The sequence below is a fragment of the Rhea pennata genome, chromosome Z (genome assembly GCF_028389875.1).
Source record: "Rhea pennata isolate bPtePen1 chromosome Z, bPtePen1.pri, whole genome shotgun sequence".
Taxonomy (NCBI): domain Eukaryota; kingdom Metazoa; phylum Chordata; class Aves; order Rheiformes; family Rheidae; genus Rhea; species Rhea pennata.
The window spans coordinates 16,474,908-16,496,441 of NC_084702.1; the positions used below are offsets into that span (position 1 = coordinate 16,474,908).

Consider the following 21,534-nt stretch of genomic DNA (forward strand, 5'->3'; position numbering starts at 1 on the left):
TAATATTTTTTTTCACTACAGTGGTGTAACAATGGGAAATTTGTAATGATTTCTAAAACCAAACTTAGTGCTTTTTTACTAAAAAAAAAAAATCAAATAGTTTCTGCAACAAAGATCACTACTGGAAGTATGATTACTTGAACCGTTATTTTAGGATCCATTTTTTTGACATTTGTGTTCTGCCCAAATCTCGTCTGAGACATGTAAATCTCTGACTGACTGATTGAAGTGACCTCTCTCTCCTCAGAACTACCTGTTTCTGTACAGGAAGGCTAGCTCAGTAAAATTCTTCAGCCACTGCACCTTGCTTCCATTTGTTACATTTATGCAGAGGTTGTGGCCTGGCACATTTGAAATTGTGGATAGTACTGTGTCCTAATCTGGAGTTAAGCTAATTATCAGATTAAGGGTTTTGATTTGAAAAGGTAAGAATGCATGCATGCATTGAGGTCATATTATTTTCCAGAATATCTCAGATGAAATGTGTAACAGACTGTGTAGCACTTGAGTAGAAAGCTTGGTGATACAGGGCCAGTTGTGCAAGTCGTACAGCTTGTTCTTCCATCCCACAGAGGGCAGCAGTTCTGCTTCAGCAAAAGTACACAGAATTGTACAGAGCGTGTATTTTTGGTGCTTGTCTTTTTGACTTCATCACGGCTTTTCTGATAGCCTCTCTGTATATGCCTGAGTCCATTGTGGGCTCACTTTCCCCTCAACTAATCTTTGAAATGTAAATCCTCACTTAGATTGATCCAGTTCCAGTGTCTTGGAGTCTTTCACAGCAAAATACTCAAATATTATTTTTTTCCACAGAAATAAAGGCAACTTTTTTTTTGAAGCATTCTCACCTTCCACAGAGTTATTTCAGCCCTCATGCTCTGGAAAGGGATGAGGACGGGCCAAGCTAAGTGGTAGCGGTGAGAACTGAGTAACATCTGGTCATGCAGGCGGGAGTAACTATGACTCTCTTAAGACGGGACAGTAGTTACTAACTGGGCATAGCTGCAGAGGCCACACCTCCACGTGGTCCCGCCAGATGCCCATTATTTTGGGTAACTGAGTTGGCCTCTGCCCCAGTGTGTGTGTTATAGTCGCTTCCACCCTATTGATTGAGTTCACCGTCCAATCAATAGTATTCTAGGTGACGCAAAATTCTCGACCGCAGGTTTCCGCTCTGCGTGTCCAAAGCCCTTTGCCTGAGGGCTTATCCTAAAGGCGCACCAGTTGAACTTGGGGGATTGGTTCTTCTGGTTGTATCCGAACCCCCATAGACATGGCTCACAACCCTAGAGGAGTTGTGTATTTCATATCGGTGGGCACCCAAACGGGAGAGATCCTCCCGGAGCCTGCAGTGCCGTTGCCTGCAGTGATAACATCAAGTGATGGGGTCCGCCTGACACAAAATTTGACTTTCTTTAATTCGGCCTATGACGGGGAGAGGGAGAGAGATCTCCCCTCCTTTCTTGGTTGCGTAAAAGACCTGCCCGAGGTTTATGAGGCGCTGTCGTCTACCGAATCGCCCACGAATGTCGGAGCTGGGATGTCAGTCCGGCAGGAATGGGATGAGGAGGATGATGTACCTGTGACTCCCTCGAGGCCCGCAATTTCTCCTTCTATTGTGACTAGTCCTATTCTAGGTGCCAGAGGGCCGGATGCAATGGATGCGAGTACGCCCATTGTGAAGGTCCCAGAGCAACATCCAGCATGTCCTTGCTGCGGCACCAGGATAGGGAAAATGGCGGCATTAATTGAACACCTTCGGAGAGCCCACGGCCGGCGAAGAATCTTGTTCCAGTGCTCCCGGTGTGGGAGGACTAATGAGAAACATCATAGCATTGCCTGCCACTTCCCGAGGTGCCAAGGGGCCCATTTGGAACCTGAAGAGGGGGAAGGACTGGAGGATATGAAGGAGAGATGTGAGGAATGCGGAAGAGTGTTCAAAACGAAGAGCGGCCTCTCGCAGCACAAGAGACTTGTGCATCCGCTAATTAGGAATCTGGAGCGTATCGAGCAAGCTCGTCCGAAGGGTAAAGGGATGAAAGGTATGCACAAGAGCTGCTGGTCGGAGGAGGAGACAGCTCTATTGATCGAGTTGGAACAGAGGTATAAGAATGAGAAATTTATTAATAAGCTTGGCCAAACATTTGCCCATGAAAACGGCGAAGCAAATCAGCGATAAGCGACGGCAGCTGGCGACAACGAGATCAACAACAACGTCGCCGGAGAAGGCTGCCCCAGGGGATGTACCGGTTGAGAGCATGGAGGTTCAGTTTGTTAAGAAGGAGTATAGAAGATATGTTGCCGAAGCTATTAATTCAGGTTCCCAGTCTTCGATCTGGAAGGATGCTTGTAAGAAGATCCTGGAGGGTGTCGAAGACAGCGGGAAGATCGTCTTGATGGCATCAGAGCAGTGTCTCTCACAGCTGGCTGGGCATGCCCTTGCTGCGAAGCTGAAAAAACATCGGAGGCACCAGACCAGAACCGTTCCTGTGGGAGAAGAGAGACGGTGGATGAAACGCAGGGCGGTGAAGAAGGGCCATTACCTCCGATACCAGAAGCTATTCGATCTGGATCGGAGAAAGCTTGCTGGTATCGTCTTGGATAACATCGAAGCACTACGGTGCCCCCTTCCAATGGAGGAACTTTATAGCTCCTTCCGAAAGAAGTGGGAAGAGGGAAAGCCCTTCGGCGGCCTGGGAACCTTCAGGAGTGTAGGAATGGCGGATAATTCTGCATTCAAGCTTATGATCTCCCCGGTGGAGGTCACGAAAAATCTTGCAGAGATGAATAAAGCCTCTGCCCCCGGTCCGGATGGCGTGTCGGTGCGGGACGCTTTGAAGATGGATCCCCACGGCTGCCAATTGGCCGAGATGTTCAATTTATGGCTCTTGGCCGGGAAGATCCCGGATTGGGTTAAAGAATGTAGAACAGTCCTGATTCCGAAATCCTCTGATCCGAGAAAAATAGAGGATATCAACAACTGGCGACCCATTACCATCGGGTCGATCATTTTGCGCCTATTTTCACGGATCTTGACGTCACGGCTGCAGCGTGCATGCCCGATTAACAGCCGTCAAAGGGGTTTTATATCTTCTCCTGGCTGTGCGGAAAACCTGACACTTCTCCAAATGTTAATCAAGCATGCCAAGCGACAACATAAGGCACTGGGAGTTGTCTTCGTGGACCTAGCGAAGGCTTTCGACTCGGTCCAACATCTACACATCTTCCAGGTCTTGCGTCAGAAGGGCGTTGATAGTCACATTTGTGATATCATCGCGGAAATGTATAAGGAGAGTGTTACCCGGATCGAAGTCGGGAATACCTGTTCTGAAAAGATTAACATCCTCACCGGGGTAAAGCAAGGAGATCCAATGTCCCCGCTTCTGTTCAACCTTTCAATAGATCCTCTGTTGTGTAAGTTGGAAGAGTTGGAAAGAGGGTTTAAATATGGAGACAGCTCTATAACATCGTTAGCGTTCGCTGATGATCTGGTCCTTTTGAGTGACTCCTGGGAGAATATGCAACGGAACATCGAAGTGGTGGAAGAGTTTTGCCATCATACGGGGCTGAAAGTCAATGCTTCTAAATGCCACGGATTCTTTATTAGGCCCACAAAAGACTCTTATGTCATCAATGATTGCAATCCGTGGAAGATCGATGGCTCTCAATTAGATATGATCGAGCCTGGTAGCTCTGAGCGATATTTGGGCCTTGGGGTAGACCCATGGATCGGTCTTGCCCGTCCGGAGCTACGTGAGAAGCTGGCTTTGTGGATAGAGAATATAGGGCGAGCCCCTCTAAAACCACTCCAGAAGGTAGAAATCTTGAAGATATATGCGCTCCCTCGACTGCTGTATGCAGCAGATCATGCTGGTGCAAACGCTACGTACCTCCATTCCCTGGACCTGGAGATTAGAACAGCAGTGAAACGCTGGCTTCACCTGCCTCCCAGCACATGCGACGCCATCCTGTATGCCAGCAATAGAGATGGCGGCTTTGGGTTACCACGCCTTGCAAGCCAGATTCCATCTTTGCAGGCTCGCCGCTTGATGAGGATCGCTCGCTCCAGCGATAACATCACTAGGACTGTCGTCCTAGGAGAAGGGATCCAAGAGGAGTTTCGGAAAGTTTGGATCGCTGCTGGAGGGAGAGCAGATCAAGTTCCATCTGTCGGCGGCGAGTTTTTGGCGGTTGCCCCTCCAGCTTCGGAAGGCGACGAGGGCTCAACGGAATGGGAGCGGTCTGCCCCAAGAGTCATCTACCCAGTTCCTAGTAAGTGGAGAAAACGCGAGTTTGAAAACTGGGCCAATCTGAGATCTCAAGGCCGTGGGATTAAGAACTTTGAAAATGATACCATCAGTAATGATTAGCTGTTACACTATAGAGGCATTCCTCACAGGAAGTTGTTAACGGCTATCCAGCTACGCGCCAATGTCTATCCCACCAGGGAGTATTTGGCGCGTGGGCTGGGGCCTGAAGTGTCGAAGAGTTGCAGACATTGTTCTGCAGAATGGGAAACCTGCTCCCATATCATTGGATACTGCCCTGCTGTCCAGGATGCCCGGATCCGGAGGCATAACATCTTGTGTGAAGTGCTGGTGAAGGAGGCGAAAAGGCTGGAGTGGGAGGTATATGTAGAACCCCACTTCAGAGATGGGAACAACGAGCTTCTTAAGCCAGATTTGATATTGGTGAAAGGATCTCGGGCGAAGGTAGTCGACCTTACGGTACGCTACGAAAGCAAGATGACATCTTTGAGTGACGCAGCGGCAGAGAAAGTCCAGAAGTATTGCCATCTGGTGGAGCAGGTGAAAGAGATGACAAGAGCTGGCGAGGTGGAGTTCCTGGGTTTCCCGATTGGTGCACGAGGGAAGTGGTACGAAGGTAATGGAAGATTGCTCGCCGACCTTGGACTCTCCCAAAGCCGCATGAAGAGGATTGCGAGGGCCTTCTCGCGAAGAGCTCTCCTATCCTCAGTGGACATCCTCCACATCTTTGCAAGTAAAGGTAAGGATGTGTGAGTTCTTTATTATATTATAATAGCCTCTCTATATTCCATCGCCCTTCTTCGGAAGGCAAGAGCAAAATTCTTCACACAGACGACAGAGCTCGCTCCGTCTTCTGGAAGCGCTGAATTTTGCCCTTGCTCGCTCCCTTGTGGTTGAGCGATAACTGTGGGGACGTAAGATCTGGTTTCCCAAATGACCGTCACCGAATTTGACTTAGGCGGACGGGCCGCCTTTATAAGCAACCCGGAAAAGAAACCGAAAGGTTTGTAAGGAGCCATGCCGTGGGCTGGACAGTGTGCTGCTTCCAGCTCACAGAGAGAGAGGTAGCTGTGCTTCATGAATGGTACGCAAGGTGGTGAGGGATATGTATCCTTTGCTGAGCAAAATCAGGTGTTGGTATACCTTTTTGTTCTTTCTTCTTTTTTTAGTATGTGCATGCATTAGTGCCTTGCCCAACCTTGTCTAACATCTAACAGGGTTTTGGATTCTATGACCACAGAACATGGTTTGAAGACCAACAACTGGTGGGGAGAGAGGGGATTCACCTCACCAAGCGGGGCACATCTGCCTTTGCCAACAGGTTGGCCAGCCTAGTAAAGAGGGCTTTCAATTAGGTAGGAGGGGGAGTGTCATGCAGACAGGATAGACATCAAAACACAAGTTGGGTTGGGGGACCTCCAACGGGTGCATGCAGCTGGGGATGTGCATTTGGGACATGGCTACGGGCAACCCCCGTACACCCCTCCTGGGAAACCTGCAGGCATGACCACCTCTTTGAAATGCCTGTACACCAATGCATGCAGCATGGGGAACAAACAGGAGGAGCTGGAGATCTGTGTGCGATCGCAGAGCAATGATCTCATTGCAATCACAGAGACATGGTGGGATAGCTCACATGACTGGAATGCTGCCATGGATGGCTATGTGCTTTTTAGGAGAGACAGGCCAGGAAGGCGAGGTGGTGGAGTTGCTCTTTATGTGAGAGAGCAGCTGGAATGCGTTGAGCTCTGCCTAGGCGGGGAGGAGGAGGAGGCAGTCGAGAGCTTATCAAAGGTGAGGATCAAAGGGCAGGCTAGCATGGGGGACACTGTTGTGGGTGTCTACTACAGGCCACCTGACCAGGAAGAGGAAGTTGATGAGGCCTTCTATAGACAGGTGGAAGTAGCCTCACAATCACAGGCCCTGGTGGTCATGGGGGACTTCAACCACCCTGACATCTGCTGGAAGGACAACACAGCAAGGCACAAACAGTCCAGGAGGCTACTGCAGTGCATTGATGACAACTTCTTGTCACAAATGGTGGAGGAGCCTATGAGGAAGGGTGTCCTACGGACCTTGTCCTTACCAACAGAGAGGAACTGTTCAGAGATGTGAAGGTTGGGGGCAGCCTTGGCTGCAGTGACCACGAGATGGTGTTGTTCAGGATCTGGCAGGAAAGAAGTTAAGCAACAAGCAGGCCTGCAACCCTGGACTTCAGGAGAGCGGACTTTGGGCTCTTCAGAGACTAGTTGGAGGAGTCTCACAGGTTAAGGCCCTAGAAGAAAGGGAGGTCCAGGAGAGCTGGCTAATATTCAAACTCACTTCCTCCAAGCTCAAGAGCGGTGCATCCCTATGAGCAAAAAATGTAGCAAAAGGGACAGGAGACCTGCACGGGTGAGCAAGGAGCTCCTGGCCAAATTCAGACAGAAGAAGAAAGTACACAGAATGCGGAAGAGGCGACAGGCTACTTAGGAGAATTACAGGAATGCAGTCAGAGTAGGTAGAGATGCTGTGAGGAAGGCTAAGGCCCAGCTGGAATTGAGTCCTGCAAGGGATGTCAAGGACAACAGGAAGGGCTTCTTCAAATACATCAGCAGCAAGAGGAGGACTGGGGAAAATGTGGGCCCACTACTGAATGGGGCGGGGGCCCTGGTGACAAGGGATACAGAGAAGGCAGAATTACTGAATGCCTTCTTCGCTGCAGTCTTCACTGCTACGGGCAGCCCTCAGGAATCCGCAGCCTGGATGTGAGGGAGAAAGTCTGGAGAAGGGAAGACTTTCCTTTGGTTGAGGAGGAAAGGATTAGAGATCTTCTGGGCAGGCTAGACATCTACAAATCTTCTAACATTTAAACTATATTTTAGACTAATAGACACAGAGATTGAAACAAGCAATTGCAGTCAAGTCCTTTACCGTACAACCTTCATCTGCTTCCTAAGAAAGTACCCTGAATGAATTCTTCTCTGATATTTATGAAGAATTTATAATTATGACACCACGGAAAACATGCCTTTTTCTGGTTCCTTTCCAGGCCTTTCTTCCTTGTCATATTCTGGTTATTCTTGATAGATGTTTGCTCAACATACTTTCAGAATAATCCCATGGTGAGGATCCCATTACCTCTGCAAGAAGTTTGTTCTGCTGCTTGCTTACTTTATTCTTAAAAAAAAATCTTCTGTGATTCTAAGATATATTCCTATAATCTAAACTAATGAGTGATGGCTCTTGGTGCTATACTGGTTATGAAAAATGTATATTTCTTTTATCTTTGCTGCTATCTTTACATACTGAAAACTTTTAGTAGGTCCCTCTCAGTCTTCTCCTCTCTGTCTTAAACAACTACCACTTCTTCAGTGTTTCTCATAAGCTACATTTTCTATACTTTTGATTATTTCTGTTCCTGTGTCCACACTGTCTCCTTCTTGAACTGCTGTGTCACAAAGTGGACACAGTACTACTGGCCTTCCTTGTGCAAGACAGGAGAATTATTTCACATAAATTACAGTTAGTATTCTTGTTTGTATGCCGCAGTGTGCTTGTTTTTACGATGACACGTTAGTTTTATCTCATCTCAGCTTGCAATCATCATCTGTAACGGCAGATCCTTCACTATAACCAAACAGCCCCTGTTTTTATGCTGTTGATATTATTCCTAAATGCTGCAAGTAATTTCTCTAGTTTTTCACAGTCATTCTGTGCTTGCTGAGCTCATATCTTCAGCAGCACCAGAAGCACAGCAAACACTTTTTTGTCTCATAACCTGGAGAAGGCAATTCAGGAGGCAAAGGTGCGCCTCTTGCTGGGGACTGCTCGGATGGCCTACCTTCATGGACTTGTCTGCACTGGCAGCAGATTGATCTATGACTGGGTCTAAGGGCTCGTCAACCAAAGCAAAAACGATCTGGTGTATTAGCACCTTGTCTGAGGCCTGCATGAGGGACAGTGACAGATATTTCATGATCATCTGCCAATCTTCAAAGCAATACAGTTATGTGGAATGGAGGTAGATGATTGATAGACCATCACTCAAAAAAATGCCACAAATTAGTTGGATTCTTCTAAGGAAGGCATGAGAGTGTACCTATACAGAAAGAAACATTATGTATTTAAGTCTTCCAACTCAACACGGCAATCTAGAGAAACTAAAATGGCAACAATGTTCTGCCTAATACTTGCCTAAATAATGTAAGAAAAGGCTAGGCCTTGGAGAATGACCTTGATAGACTCTGCAAAGGAAAAGGTTTGGTTTCAAAGGGATGGACATGAGTTATATGAACTTACGATGTCCTTCTGGACTTTCTTTTAAAGATAAAAATTTGTGAAAAGTGAAATGTCTAGATCATCATGCACTTAACTATGTTCCAGTGCTTTATGTAAGCATTCCTAGTACCCCCAAATTTGCTACCTTTTCCTGAAGAAACAGATGTATTAAGGTTCACATACCCTCACCAACTTTTTATTTCTCATTTTTATAATGTTAAGCAAATGAAAGGCCACTGAAAGAGTTAACCCTAAAAAAGTAGAAGGCGTCATACTGAAAATAGTCTTTTCTGATTTATGCTTTTGACTACTACAAAAAGTAAGTAGAAGTGTGATATTTTGCAATTTTGATTGCCTGTAACATCAGATAATTCTAATGCAACTAATTCTGCAAGGAAGTATGTTGCTATTGATGAGGTAGCGTGTGTTAATAGCTGTCTGTTTCATGTAGTAGACGGCAGAACGCCTGTTTTTGATTCTCATCCGAGTTTCTGTATGTGAGAGAGTTGCTGTATCACTCAGCCACCTTACCAATGATGTGCTCTTGAAAATTCATAGACACAGATGTGGCTTTATACACTTAAAGGTTAAAAAGTGAAAATAGCTGTCACTGAAGAAGAAATTTAGCATTGCAAATTGAATACAGAAGAACTCCAGTACCAGAGAAATGTAGACGGGGAGGTTAAGGGGAGAAAAGAAGCTGATGCATATATTGGTGCTCTCTTGCTTTCCACTTTAGTGGTGCTGGCTCTCTGGAGTGTGTTACCAGAAGGGCACAGTGCTTGACATCAAGATCAGACCAGCGGGTGACACAAAGTGGCGCATGTAACAGTCAAGGAACTACTGGAGTAAAAATTCAGAGAGAGGAGCCAGCAGCTCCTGTGCTTGTAGCTGCTGCGCTCAGGGCTGTATGTTGTATGTATGTATACAGCTGCATGTTGAATCTCTGCGGTGAAAAGTTTGTTCAATGCAAAAGGCAACCTGTGGCACAACTGAGAAAAAGAGCCTATTTCCAGTGGGAATGAAGCTACTTGCTGATGCTGGTGAGTGACTGTGGACCAGTAGCTGGATAAAAATGTATCCAGGCTCTGTTTTGCTTGGTAGGGAAGGAGTCTGCATTTTCTCTTGCATCTCTGCTGCTTGCTGAGGAGGTAAGACCAGTTTCAGAAAGTCATCCAGAATTACTCTGGGTCTGCTTCCAACTTTGCCAGCATCCAGAAATATGAGCTAACTTTTTCTTCCCTGTCTATCTAATGAGGAAAACAAACAGGATGATAATATACACCTACTCCAGCAACACAGGAGCACTAGCATTTTCTGTTTGATTTACATCAAAAAATCCGTAAAATAAGAAACTGATGAAATAGGACCAGAAGTAAGTGTGAGCTGTGTCTTCTAGGTTTCTAGGATTCGTTAGATTTACATGTACTTCCTGTTTCAGAAATGGCAGCAGAAATAATGTCAATGCCAGTAAAGATGCTTGTCATGTCACTTCAATTCTTTGAATACAAGAGATGAGCTGGAAACTAAATTTTCCCTCCTTTTAGCTAATGCAAATCAGTTTTTGTCATAACAGCCAAAATGAAACTGACAAATGTCATATAATTTGGCTAGGGGCTATTGTCCGGGAATTGAGTGACAGGCATAACGCTCCCCACCCCCACCCCCCAGTACAGACATGCAATGAATCTTCAGGAAAAATCACAATCCGATCTCGACAGAGACTCAGTCATCTCCTAAACTGGGAATTGGAAATTCATTGGTATGAAATACTGCTGTCCTGAAAATCCCCATTCAACCATGACCCAAACTCCAAATTTCACATTAGTACCACCAAGGACCACTAAACCCTATTTCTGTGTATTGTCAAACTTCCACCTTATTATTGTCTGAGGTACTTGACTTTTTAGTTGTATGACAAACTACCCTTCCTTGTATTGCTTACTAATTTAGATGAAGAATTCTGACAGGCTTTAACAAAGGCACTGCTGGGAATGAAGCAGGAAGAGCTATTGTCTATATTGCTGTGGCAATTTTATTTGTGGGGCCACCTGCTCCTAGAGTCCGTAAGTTCATCCACTTTATTAAAATTTTGGAATTAGAACATAAAATCTCTATAAATAGGTTCTAAATAAGGCAAGAAGAACAAGGAAACCACAGAATGGTTGAGGTTGGAAGGGACCTCTGGAGATCATCTAGTCCAACCTTCCTGCTCAAACAGGGTCACCTAGTGCACCTTGCACAGGATCAAGTCTAAGCAGGTTTTGGGTATCTATCTCCAGAGGAGACTCCACAATTTCTCTGGGCAACCTGTTCCAGTGCTCTATCACTCACTCACGCAGGAAAGACATTTTTCCTCATGTTCAGATGGAACTTCTTGTGTTTCAGTTTGTGCCCGTTGCCTCTTGCCCTGTCGCTGGGCACCACTTTAAAGACTAAATGGAAAATTTCAGGCTGAGGTGGGCATTGGGTTTTGAACCAGGTAGGACAGCAGTAGAAAAGCAGGCCACCATTATGAAAAGGTCACCAAATAAGTCTTTTCCTTCAGGTGATAATGAAGATGTACCTATCTTAAATGACCTAAATCAACAACCAGAAGCAGCTTCTCAGAAAAATACAGTAAAAACAAGAATTGCCATTTGAAAGGAAATCATCAGGTATCCTAGATCCAAGTATTCTAGAAGAAAGAGAGATACAGTTGATGACATAGGTGATAAACACTGCAAGCTGGGCTGCTCAGAGAGTGATCCGCTTAAATTATGTGCAAAAAGTTGATCCTACTACTTTATCCCTGCATTTTTCCATGTTATCCGCAGTGTTACATGACTAAATAGGAGGAGTAAATAAACATTATCTCACTCTTCCTCTAAGCTAGTACTAGATATTATTGCTTTTCTTTGGGGGAAAAAATCTACAAAAATAACTGGCAGTGATTTTTGGTTTCAAGTCACAACAGTTACTCTATAGTTTTAGTGAATCATTATAACTCATTCTAATGCCCCATCTTTAAATCCTTACTATAAGTTTCCAGGAACATTTTGTAGCACCTCAAGGAGAAATATGATGTTCAGTACAATTATAAAGCAAATAGTTCAGAACTGTCTTTTCTCTTCTATGAGAAATAATAGCCTTGAATGAGCTGAAGTTCATTTCCAGTTGGAAAAAATATATTATAAACCTTAGTGGTATCCAGTGATGGATGCCTATAAATTTATTTGTTGGCTCAACTCACGAAACTCATGAAGTACTATTTCACGTACTCTAGGCTTTCCCTGTTTTCTCCCCACACACAAACATACTTTCTTATGTTGTTGTCTGTTCTTGCCATTAACAGCCTCCCCTCAAAAAAAAAAAAAAAAAAAAAAAAAAAAAAAAAAAAAAAAGACTAGGAATGCAGGAATAATTCAAAATAAACTCAGATGCATCAACCTTTCCCCATCTGAGATTTCTACAGTCCCACTTCTACTGTATTGCTTTACTAAAATGCACTTGCTTCCACTACGTAACTGAGAATCAGGCACCTCATTTTTTGTGATAGATTTGCTTCTGGTCTTACAAAAGCATGTTTAGACACTAAGTGAGGTAATCAGAAACAGATTGTATCCTGTCACAGGACTAGACCCATGGCAATTGAGTGATACGTAATTGTCACTTTTGATTATACTGTAGGGAAACCACCAAAAAACATGATCTGCCATCAAAGAAAGCTCCAGAGTGTTGGAGGACTCCATTTGCTTTAAAATAAAACCTGTGGATACTCTAATGAATATTTCAATGCTGTAAATATTTCAAAATTTACAAATATTTCAACACTGTAAAATAGAGAATTAATTTCACTTTAATTCAACTTATTTGATATTTGTCATGGTTGACCAAAGCCTTTAAAGAGTAGGACTATTAAGCAGCCTCATGAAACCACAAATTACACCCTTTCTCCAGGTTACACATACTGATGTATCTTGACTCATATGTGAGATAAAGACTGATGTTCCTATTTATAATTTGTCTCAGCATGAAACAGTTCATCCTGAACACTAATTTCCTCCTACGTTATTTAGAGTTTTAACACCAGGTTACGTCTAACTTTGAAAGTTAAACTCCTGGTTGTTCTGTCCAAGATTTAGGCTCACAAGCTTAGGGTTCGAGCTACATCTTTGTTTCACAAAAGGAGGAAAGCCTGCTCAGTATTATATGCTGTGTATCTGGACAGATCAGTGGTAGAGGAGTAAACAAGCTGAACAAGCAGCATACATACTGCTCCCCTTTCCCAGTATTTCAATCTAAAAGTTTATCAGAAAATTTTCTAGTGAAAAGGAACACAGCACACTGACTAATTTTCAATTGCATCAAGCAGGGCACTTTCTCTAGATTATTTCGGTAGCTCTTCTTAGAGATTCCATGTAGCATTTAGTTTCTATCATAGTAAAGAGTCTGAACTTCCAAAGCCCTTGAGCCTGGGTGTGAGGGTGGGTGAAACAGTATTTCCTGTCAAGATCTTCTTATATTCTTATAGGAAATCTTGATGTAGCCAAAAACTAGTGCTTTCTGTGTCATGGAGTAGCTGGATTTTCTAATCTAAGGTTTAGGAAGTAAATGGCTACAGAACCTTAACTAGGCAGTTGCAAGGAAAACTGCAGGAGAATTTAGAGTAATTTTTTCTTTCAGCCTGAGTAGAAAAAGTAAGGCATCTCATTTCTTGCTAAACATCATTACCATATCACCAAAATTTAAATATAAAGACTAAAGAGATAGTCCTTTTCAGTCCTGTACAAAGCTGGAAGGTAACAACGTTCATAGTGAATGCCTATTCCTCCTAGCCTCTCCTGAATAAAGTTTATATGTTTTAAAGAAAGATAGATGTCTATATGCCGGAACCATAATATCTGAGGAAGAGTGATAAAGGAATGCAATAACCTCATTAAGCACTAGTTTAATCAAAGAGTACTTTTCAAAAGACAATTTGAAGAACAAAGCATCACCAGCGAAGTGTACTGATCAGGTAGTCTAAGCTATGAAGTTTACTACTCAGTCAAATGAAACATGCTCTGCTGTTTAGGAATGGTTTAATGAATATGTAGTTAGTGATACAAAACTAAAGCTATGGTACTAATTACCACAAGCACCACCAAGGTCAGAATAAAAAGCTTCAAGTCATCATCAGCATAGTTAGAAATACAACTTGTTACAGCTGGGAAGAACAGTCAGTGGAAAGCAAAAAAGTCCAGAAGCTACAAAAGTTGAAATAACAATTTACAAATACAGCTATTAGCAATTTAGAAACATATCTGAAGTAGCATAGGTCAGCACAACATAGAAACATGTCTGCAGAATAACAGTCATTTGAAACATTAAACAGCCAATCTAGGCAGTGACGGGGGGGGGGGGGGGGGGGGGGGAAGGTGGGAGGGAGTAAGGTAAATCAGGAATATTTGAAGTGTTAGCACTCCACCTGCTAATCATTTAGGGCCTTCCGTGAGTAGGAAGAAATATTTAGGCTACTGTGTGGCAGTAAAATTCTGAAAAAGTTGATATAGCATAAACCAACTCCACAATTGTAAGGAAAGGGGAAAAATAGTATTCAAAATAATCAACAAGCTTTGTCAGTTTTCTCAGAAGTTTCAGTCAGCAGAACACCCTTTTTGTATACCTCTGTACCAATACTTTAAGCTCAAGAACATCACATGATGTTCTTTCTGATGATAGAGAAAGAACAATTCTAAAATATTTGGTATTATTACTTTTTAATGGATATGATATTAATTTGTACTATAAGTTTACAGATCAGACATTAAAAGGAACTGTAAAGGTTTAGTAAAAAATATAGATCAAAAATTACTGCAACAAAATCATTACAGTTACATTTGTGGATTTTTCTTCTTTCTTTCTTTTTTTTTTTTTTTAAAAAAAAGAAAACTTGCACCATTTACTGGTGTTTACAGACAAAATAAAATACAGTGAGTTTTCTTCCTCCATAGAATATTCAGACAAGTAACACTGCTACTAACACTGATTCCATGCATCTAAAATAAGCACAGGGAGAATTTTAAACTCTGCATATAGTACTAATCTCAGCTTTTGTACAGCCCCATTTGCAACACATTCCTGCCAAACCCAGAGATTCCCGTTTTCTTCTGGGATACTTGGCCCAGGGGAAATTATTTGATCCCACAGGGTTTGCAATTCCTGTTCCTCCTCTGTCCTGAACAGCTTCTTCTATCTGGTGAAGAAATTCCTTGAAGTCATCTGCCACAGGTGCATATTCATTATAATCATTTAAATTATACAAGTCTTTCAGTGTCTCCCATCCAAGCAGAGGGCTGTTTCTCTGCAGCTGCTCCAGTTCAGAACCTGAAAATGACTGTAACTTTAGGTTTCCCAGCAGTTTGTTACTTGTTGTTTCAATAAAATCTGTTTAAAGAAAAGATCTTTTTTTAAAAAGTTAAAATATTATTATAAGAAACATCAAAAGAAGCACATAGCTCTAAAAGCAGAAAAAACACATTCAGCTAGCAGTAACCAAATCATTTTTATTGAAGAGAACAGTCATTACTGAAGAGTCTCTATTCCATAATTTAGAGTTTACTTGTAGGGGAATCTGTTCTAAAACCTTTGCTGCTTAATAAGGAAGGGCAGGTCCTGTTAGACATAGTAAGTACCCTGCTAGAACTGTGACTGATGTATAGGCATCTTATTACAACCACAGTGTTGCTGGTTTAGATGCATCAATACATAACATTCACTGCTCTATTACAATAGAATTTTGCTGTAAAGACACTAGAGACCAAATTTTTGTCATGTGACTTATGAACTAGATTAGACCACTCCTCTCCCAGTCATACAAACTAGCATCATTTGAAGAACAAACTTTGGCGGGGGGGGGGGAGGAAGGACTGAACACTGGACTAAAACAAGAGTTTTTATATAAGCTGCTTCTTACATATTGTGTTTTTCTAAAGCTATTTTCAGCAGATGCTTTCCACTCACTATTCTTTCCTTCTCCTACAAAAAGGGAGGCATAGCATAGGTCTAGAGAATTGATTTGTAAGGCCTCACTGACCTTAGTGTTGTCAAAAACCTAGCTGTATTCTCATACACATCACACCATTTCTCTTGTTTTTGCTACTGTAAAAGAAGTTTCAGCTAGCAACAAGCATTGCTTGTTTCAGCTAGCGTGCGGCAAGGCAGTTTCTTCAATTCTTAAGTCAAAAAACTATAAAATAACTGTTTGTCTTGTTGTCTTATGTCTTTTTTTCAGGTAGCTGAAAAAGCTGAAAGAACATGTGTACTTGATCCAGTGAACATTATGTTTGCTTAAGTAAATTCAATTAATAGGTATACACTACCTTTTAAACAAACAGAATAACTGCCCAAATGCATACAAAACCCACTACCCATTAGTCTCTTGGGGAAGAAAAGACTTCTTGTTAGCTAGCATGTAGCACAGTGGGGTGTCTTCTCCATGACTGGGGTTCTTACAAGCTGCTGTTAATAAAAAAGAAATCAAAACATGCTGGAAAGAACACAATCTGATACCAGGTGTATCATTTATTATGATTCAAAAGTTAACTTCCCCAGAATAGTGCTGCATTGATTGCTTGAGGTCAAATCTTATTTCTTCAATTTTTCAGTACCTTAAGTAATCAAAAGCACTAAATGCTCCTTTCTCACATATTTTAGTGATAACTTCAAAGTTCTCCTAATTAAAAATGTTATATTCACTAGTCAAAGAAGCTCATCATTTAAAATTACTTTGGTAAACTACTGTGGTTTGTAACTACTCTCAGTTCACAAAATACCTGCTCAGGCTTTCTTAACGTGTTTGAGTTAGGACACACAACAGTAAAATTCTCTGAAAAAAGATTTTACCCATTAACTGTTTCATAGAAGTTGGAAAAAAAAACAGTTCTTGAAGCATGTGCTGCTGTTTCAAAAGCAAACGGAAGCACCGAAGCAGAGACTCCCACTCACCCTCCCCTTTGCTAACTCTGCTTTTGCACAGAGCAGCACAGAAGCAAACTCAACCGCGCACCTAAGACCCAGGCGGCAGAGCCTAGGGCGGTGAGCAGAGCCGCTCCAGAGCTCCGCACGAAGAGGCAAAACTCACGCAGGCCTTCCCAGCCGAGAGAGGTACCAAGATTTAGGAAGGGAAGGCAGAAGGCACTCCCTGCCACTTCCGAGAGCGTATCACAGGTCTGCGGACAGTTAGGCAGAACAAAGCATGCTTCCCCCAACCCTTTCTTTTTTTGAAACCTGTTATTTTGTTTTTGTTACCCGCACCACCCCCACCAGGCCCCACTCACTCACCGGCCGCGGGCGGCGGCTCCACAGCCAGCAGGGAGAGCCGCTTCCAGCGGGACCCGCCGCAGGTGAAGATGACGGCGCGGATGAACTCCCGGCCGCAGAGCTTCACCACGTACCCTTCCCCTTCGCCCCCGCCGAGCACGGCGGCGGCAGCGCTGCGGGCGCGGAACCGCCCCGGCTGCGCCGCGCACAGCAGCGCGGCGGCGGCACAGAGGAGCCGCAGCTTCGCCCCCATGGCCCCGCGCTGGGGCTGCCCCCGCCGCCCTCGAGCCCAACGGTCGCCGCCGCCCTCGAGCCTAACTGTCACCCCGCGTGCTGCGCGCGCGCGCTGCTGCTGCCGCCGCCGCCACCCGCGAGCCGAACGGTCGCCGCCCGCCCGCTGCCGCCCTCGAGCCCAACGGTCGCCGCGCGCGCGCTGCCGCCGCCCTCGAGCCCAACGGCCGCCACGCGCCCGCTGCCGCCTTATATGCGCCGCCGCGCGCGGGCAGCTCTGAGTCATCGCCCCAGCCCCGTCCCCGCGGCGCAGCCGGCCTCCCCCGACCCCCCCGGCCGTCGGTGTCTCTCGCCGCCTCCCTCCCTCCCCCCCCCACCTTCTCTACCTCCGCTTGCCGGGGCGGCCCGTGGCTGGCGGAGGTGTCCCGCCGCTTCCAGCCGCCTTCCCCGCACCGCCCTGCTCGGAGCGGCTCGCCGCGGTGTAACGGAGAAGATGGCGTTTGTCCGTCCCCATCAGACAAATGCTACATTCTCCGCGGGAAGAGTAAAACTGGTAATTCGCCCTTGCCAGGGGTGCAGACCGAGAGCTGACAGGGACACAGGTGCAGAGCTCCCTTGCTATGCAGTCGTTGTTCTCTTCAACTTCTACTTACTGTCAAGTATCAGGTTTTGAGGTCGTTCCAATTGTTCTGTAACTTTTTGAAAGTGTGGAAAACTTCCATTCTGATTTTTCTTTTCAGAAACTGCAAAACTTCTCTCAAACACTAAAAAGTGTGGCTGAATGAAAAAGACAAAGGCAAGTATACTGAAAGAAATGAAATTCCTCAGAAAGTTGTATTTGAACTGTAGACACTTGAAGTGCGTTTTAAAAGCCTGAATTCCTCTGGAGTCAGATCTGTAATTTTAGAAACCCACCTTTAGCTGCAGCCATAACCTTCAGAGGCACCACACTCCTGGCATGAGCTTCTTCGGAATCTAAAGTTCTGCACCTGCAGAGCAGTTTCACCAGCAGTCCCCTAACAGGCTCACTCAGGTGACAGTGGCCTTGCCTAGCAGGACTCTGCTCCACACACAGATAAATACTACTTTCTTTTTCTAACTGGACAAGAAATTGCTACTGTCCCCTTTTATAAGCAGTCCTACCGTGGAAAACCAGGAAAAATTAACCTCTGCAAAAATACAGTAAAGCACTTTTCTATAGAGCTTTTTGTGTGAGGGCTATGCTTTCCATCCCTTGAGTACTGATGGTGTACATATAAATACATATATAAAAACACTTAAAAACTCTGTCCAGAAACACAAAAACTGTATTTCCACAGCCTGGTGTACAAAGGTGAATGATTCACCCACACTGGAAGATACAGACTCCCTACACCTTCTTGAAGAGGATTTGCGTATTTCACACTGAGCTGCATTTGAAAGAACATCACTGGGAACTAGAATAGTGAGTAAGCTAGAGTTGCTTATACTTTGGCTTTCTTTTTGGTCCAATCTCAAACATTTTAGACAATGATGATGGTGGAGGCTGTTGATCAGAAATTCCTCAAAGACAAAACCTAGATGAGTTTCTCCCCAGGTTAAAGTCCTTATTGCCCTTCTGATCCATCCAAGTTGGGCAGGGATAATCACAGCTTGCATTTTTTAAGTGAGCAACAGCTCGATTCCACTGGTGTATCAGATTTTTTCTGAAAATGCCTGCCCCATTCAAGTGAGCTTATTCATGGACTATAAGTAGGCTTTTGGGCAAGGGATGTGATTTCAGTTAGTAAGATTAGGGATCTGTGGTCATGGTGCAAGAGCAGTAACAAAACTTTCAAAGCAATAAGGAAGGCACTTCCTGAGCTAGGCATCGACTGTCCTGAAGACTTTAGATAATGCTTGTAAAGTAACATCATTTATTCCGTACCATACTCTGATGTCCATGGCCAATACTGGATCCAGTCTTTAAAAGCAGAAAAATCTAGGGCATGTTTTTCTCAGAGTTTTCCAACAGGCAAATTCAAGACTTGTCCCTAGATATCAGTCTTTAATGGTCAAACTAGTATTAAAACCTCCTCATGTTTTCATTTCAAATTTGTAACTGGAAATTCTGTTACTGTGATACCTATCCATATCTGCCTAAGCAAAGGAAGGCCAGCTGCTTCTTTAGCAAGAACCTCAGTTTTGCAACTGTCTGAAGCGCATGACTTCTGATCACAGCTGCTTGAGAGACTGAAAAAAAAAAAAGTTAAAGACAAATTCCATAACCTCACTTGCTACTTCATGAAGGACTGAAGGAGAAAAGCAATACTTTCTGTGCCTTCCATTGTGCTTGCTGGTAGAGGCTATAGCATGAGCTATCAGACGCTTCAGAGGGAATGTCTTTCAAACACATTCATAATTCCTCAAGGCAGCTCACACTGGATCATACTTCATCACTCTTGTTGATAAGCATAAGCTACAACAGCTGTCTTACTAGGATTAAAGGCTACAACAGCAGTCAGCGAGCTAATGAGTTTTATTAAGGATCATACAGCTTGATTGAGCTGGCAATAGTCTGACATTGATGTATATTACTATACTTAATGGTGTTTCATTAGTATGGTGCATTGCTCAGTATTTTGCTTCCAGTCCCATTTTGATAACATTGCTTTTCTGTTAAAGGCTTTTGACTAGATTTATTGTGATTTGACTAATAGTGTACAAAGAAACTTACTAAGTCATCTAACTTTAAATCATACAGAATTTCATACAGAAAAGCTTTACTAGCAATCTTTCAGTAATTTGCCATGAATTTAAATCAAGTCAGGGGCTAAGCTGGTTTACCTGTTCATCAGAGCCAGAAAACCTAGCATGTATTCAAGGTAACAGATGCCGAAGAATATAAATAATTTAAATATTTTTGTAGTAGCTCAACCAATCTGAAGTAACTATTTTTTTACTACAATTTTTGCATATTATCAAGAATAACAGACAATAGCACAGGAAAGAAATGAAATTCCATTTGCGATCTCTAGGATTTTGCAAGGTAGAAACATTTAATGTATTGTCCTGATGCAAGTATTTTTAGTTTCCTAAAATAAGGTACATATGATCATACCATTTCTCTGCCCTCTACTAACTTGAATTTGCTGACCTACAGCAGTCACATTTTATAGCAGGTGGAGAATATTTCTTGAAAACAGGTGGTTAACAAAACAAAAGTCCTTTAATAATACGCTGACTGAATGAAGGGCTTAATCTTATGTTAAGTATCACAGAATCTACATAGGAGATCAGACGTAGGACACGAATAGGTTTTATTAACCTTCATTCAGAGACCTCACTTCAAATTCATGGCGTTTACTGCTGCAAGAACTACCTTGTTTTTTAAAGTTGCTCACATAAATTTTGAAAAGTTTTATGGTTTGCTTTGTAGTGGACAGCATTTTGCAAAAATGTGCAAAATCAACTGCATGCATGTGATTGATGACCGAGTATCAGAGTTACCAGCTACCTATGTAGGGTTTTATCAGAAAATGATAGTGAGTTGTAGAAAGAAGCAGTTCATCTTTAAGAAGGCTAGCAGTTCAAAAATAAAACTGAACTTCCAACAAATTCCAAGGATCATTAAGCAATTAAGTAATAGTAAAGAAACTACCTGGCTGAAAAACTGTCCACTTTGTAAGTGCTTTCCAGCCCCACTTTTGAAAGTGGCAGAAAGTCAATCTGCCTAGTCATCAACCTCAAAACATGTGTGAAAGGATTGTTACACCTTTTGTACTGGATTGTAAATAGAGGAGGCATAAAAATAAGTTATTAAGGAAGGAAAGAATGGGACCAAATTGGACCTAAAAAAAAAATCACTTTGTTTCTCAACCATACTTCTCATGTGTACCATCCAAACCACATTAACAGTTAAAGTCAGTCACTCAGTTGTGGCTCTCTACTAGCATGCACTTTCTTGGATTCTGAGTGAGATGTATCTGTAACTAAAATATACAGAATTTAATTTTGACAACCTTATCATGACCTACCTCTCACTTTCCCTGAAAAATCCTGATATGACGGACACTGATTCAGGATACATGGCTATCATATGCTATGGCCAGAAAAATGAACAGAATTAAGGTAAGAGTCTCTCAGGTCAGAACAAGCTCCCTGTTATTTTCTTTCTCTTCTCCAATGATTATGGAAAACAAATCAAGACAGTTGCTGTGATCTATTAAAGTCCTGCCACTGAACCCAGCTGAACACCTGAAGAGAGCAGGGCATTTTATATGTTTTCTTTATTTCTGCGAATGAAATTGGTACCGTGATTATGGGCACCTTGTGCTGTAAGCATCTTTCTATTTCCCTGAAGTAGGTCCTGTCAAAGGTAAGCTTTCTTGCTTTCATTGTTCTCTCAAGGTAATTATATAGTTCAGCTACTCTGTAACTGGGTATTTGTGATAGATCTGACTGTGTTTGGCACATGCAAGGGTTTTACTTAAGATGCTGGCAGTAGATCAAGTACACAGTAACACAGAGTAAG

The 21,534-nt window shown here is 43.3% G+C and overlaps 1 protein-coding gene across 1 annotated transcript; it reads right to left on the bottom strand.

Moving 5' to 3' along the window:
- Nucleotides 1-14,557: 14,557 nt before the first annotated feature.
- Nucleotides 14,558-17,064, bottom strand: LOC134153958 (relaxin-3-like). The gene is made up of 2 exons (XM_062600529.1): nt 16,833-17,064; nt 14,558-14,936 (listed from the first exon to the last, which is right to left on the bottom strand). Exons 1-2 carry the CDS (start codon nt 17,062-17,064, stop codon nt 14,572-14,574), a joined length of 597 nt encoding a protein of 198 aa, XP_062456513.1. The 3' UTR covers nt 14,558-14,571.
- Nucleotides 17,065-21,534: the final 4,470 nt, after the last annotated feature.

Coding starts and splice junctions, on each gene's coding strand:
- LOC134153958 (XM_062600529.1), bottom strand. CDS start 17,064: ATGGGGGCGAAGCTGCGGCTCCTCTGTGCCGCCGCCGCGCTGCTGTGC. Junction 14,937..16,832: donor GGAGCCGCCGCCCGCGGCCG/GTGAGTGAGTGG, acceptor TTCTTTAAACAG/ATTTTATTGAAACAACAAGT.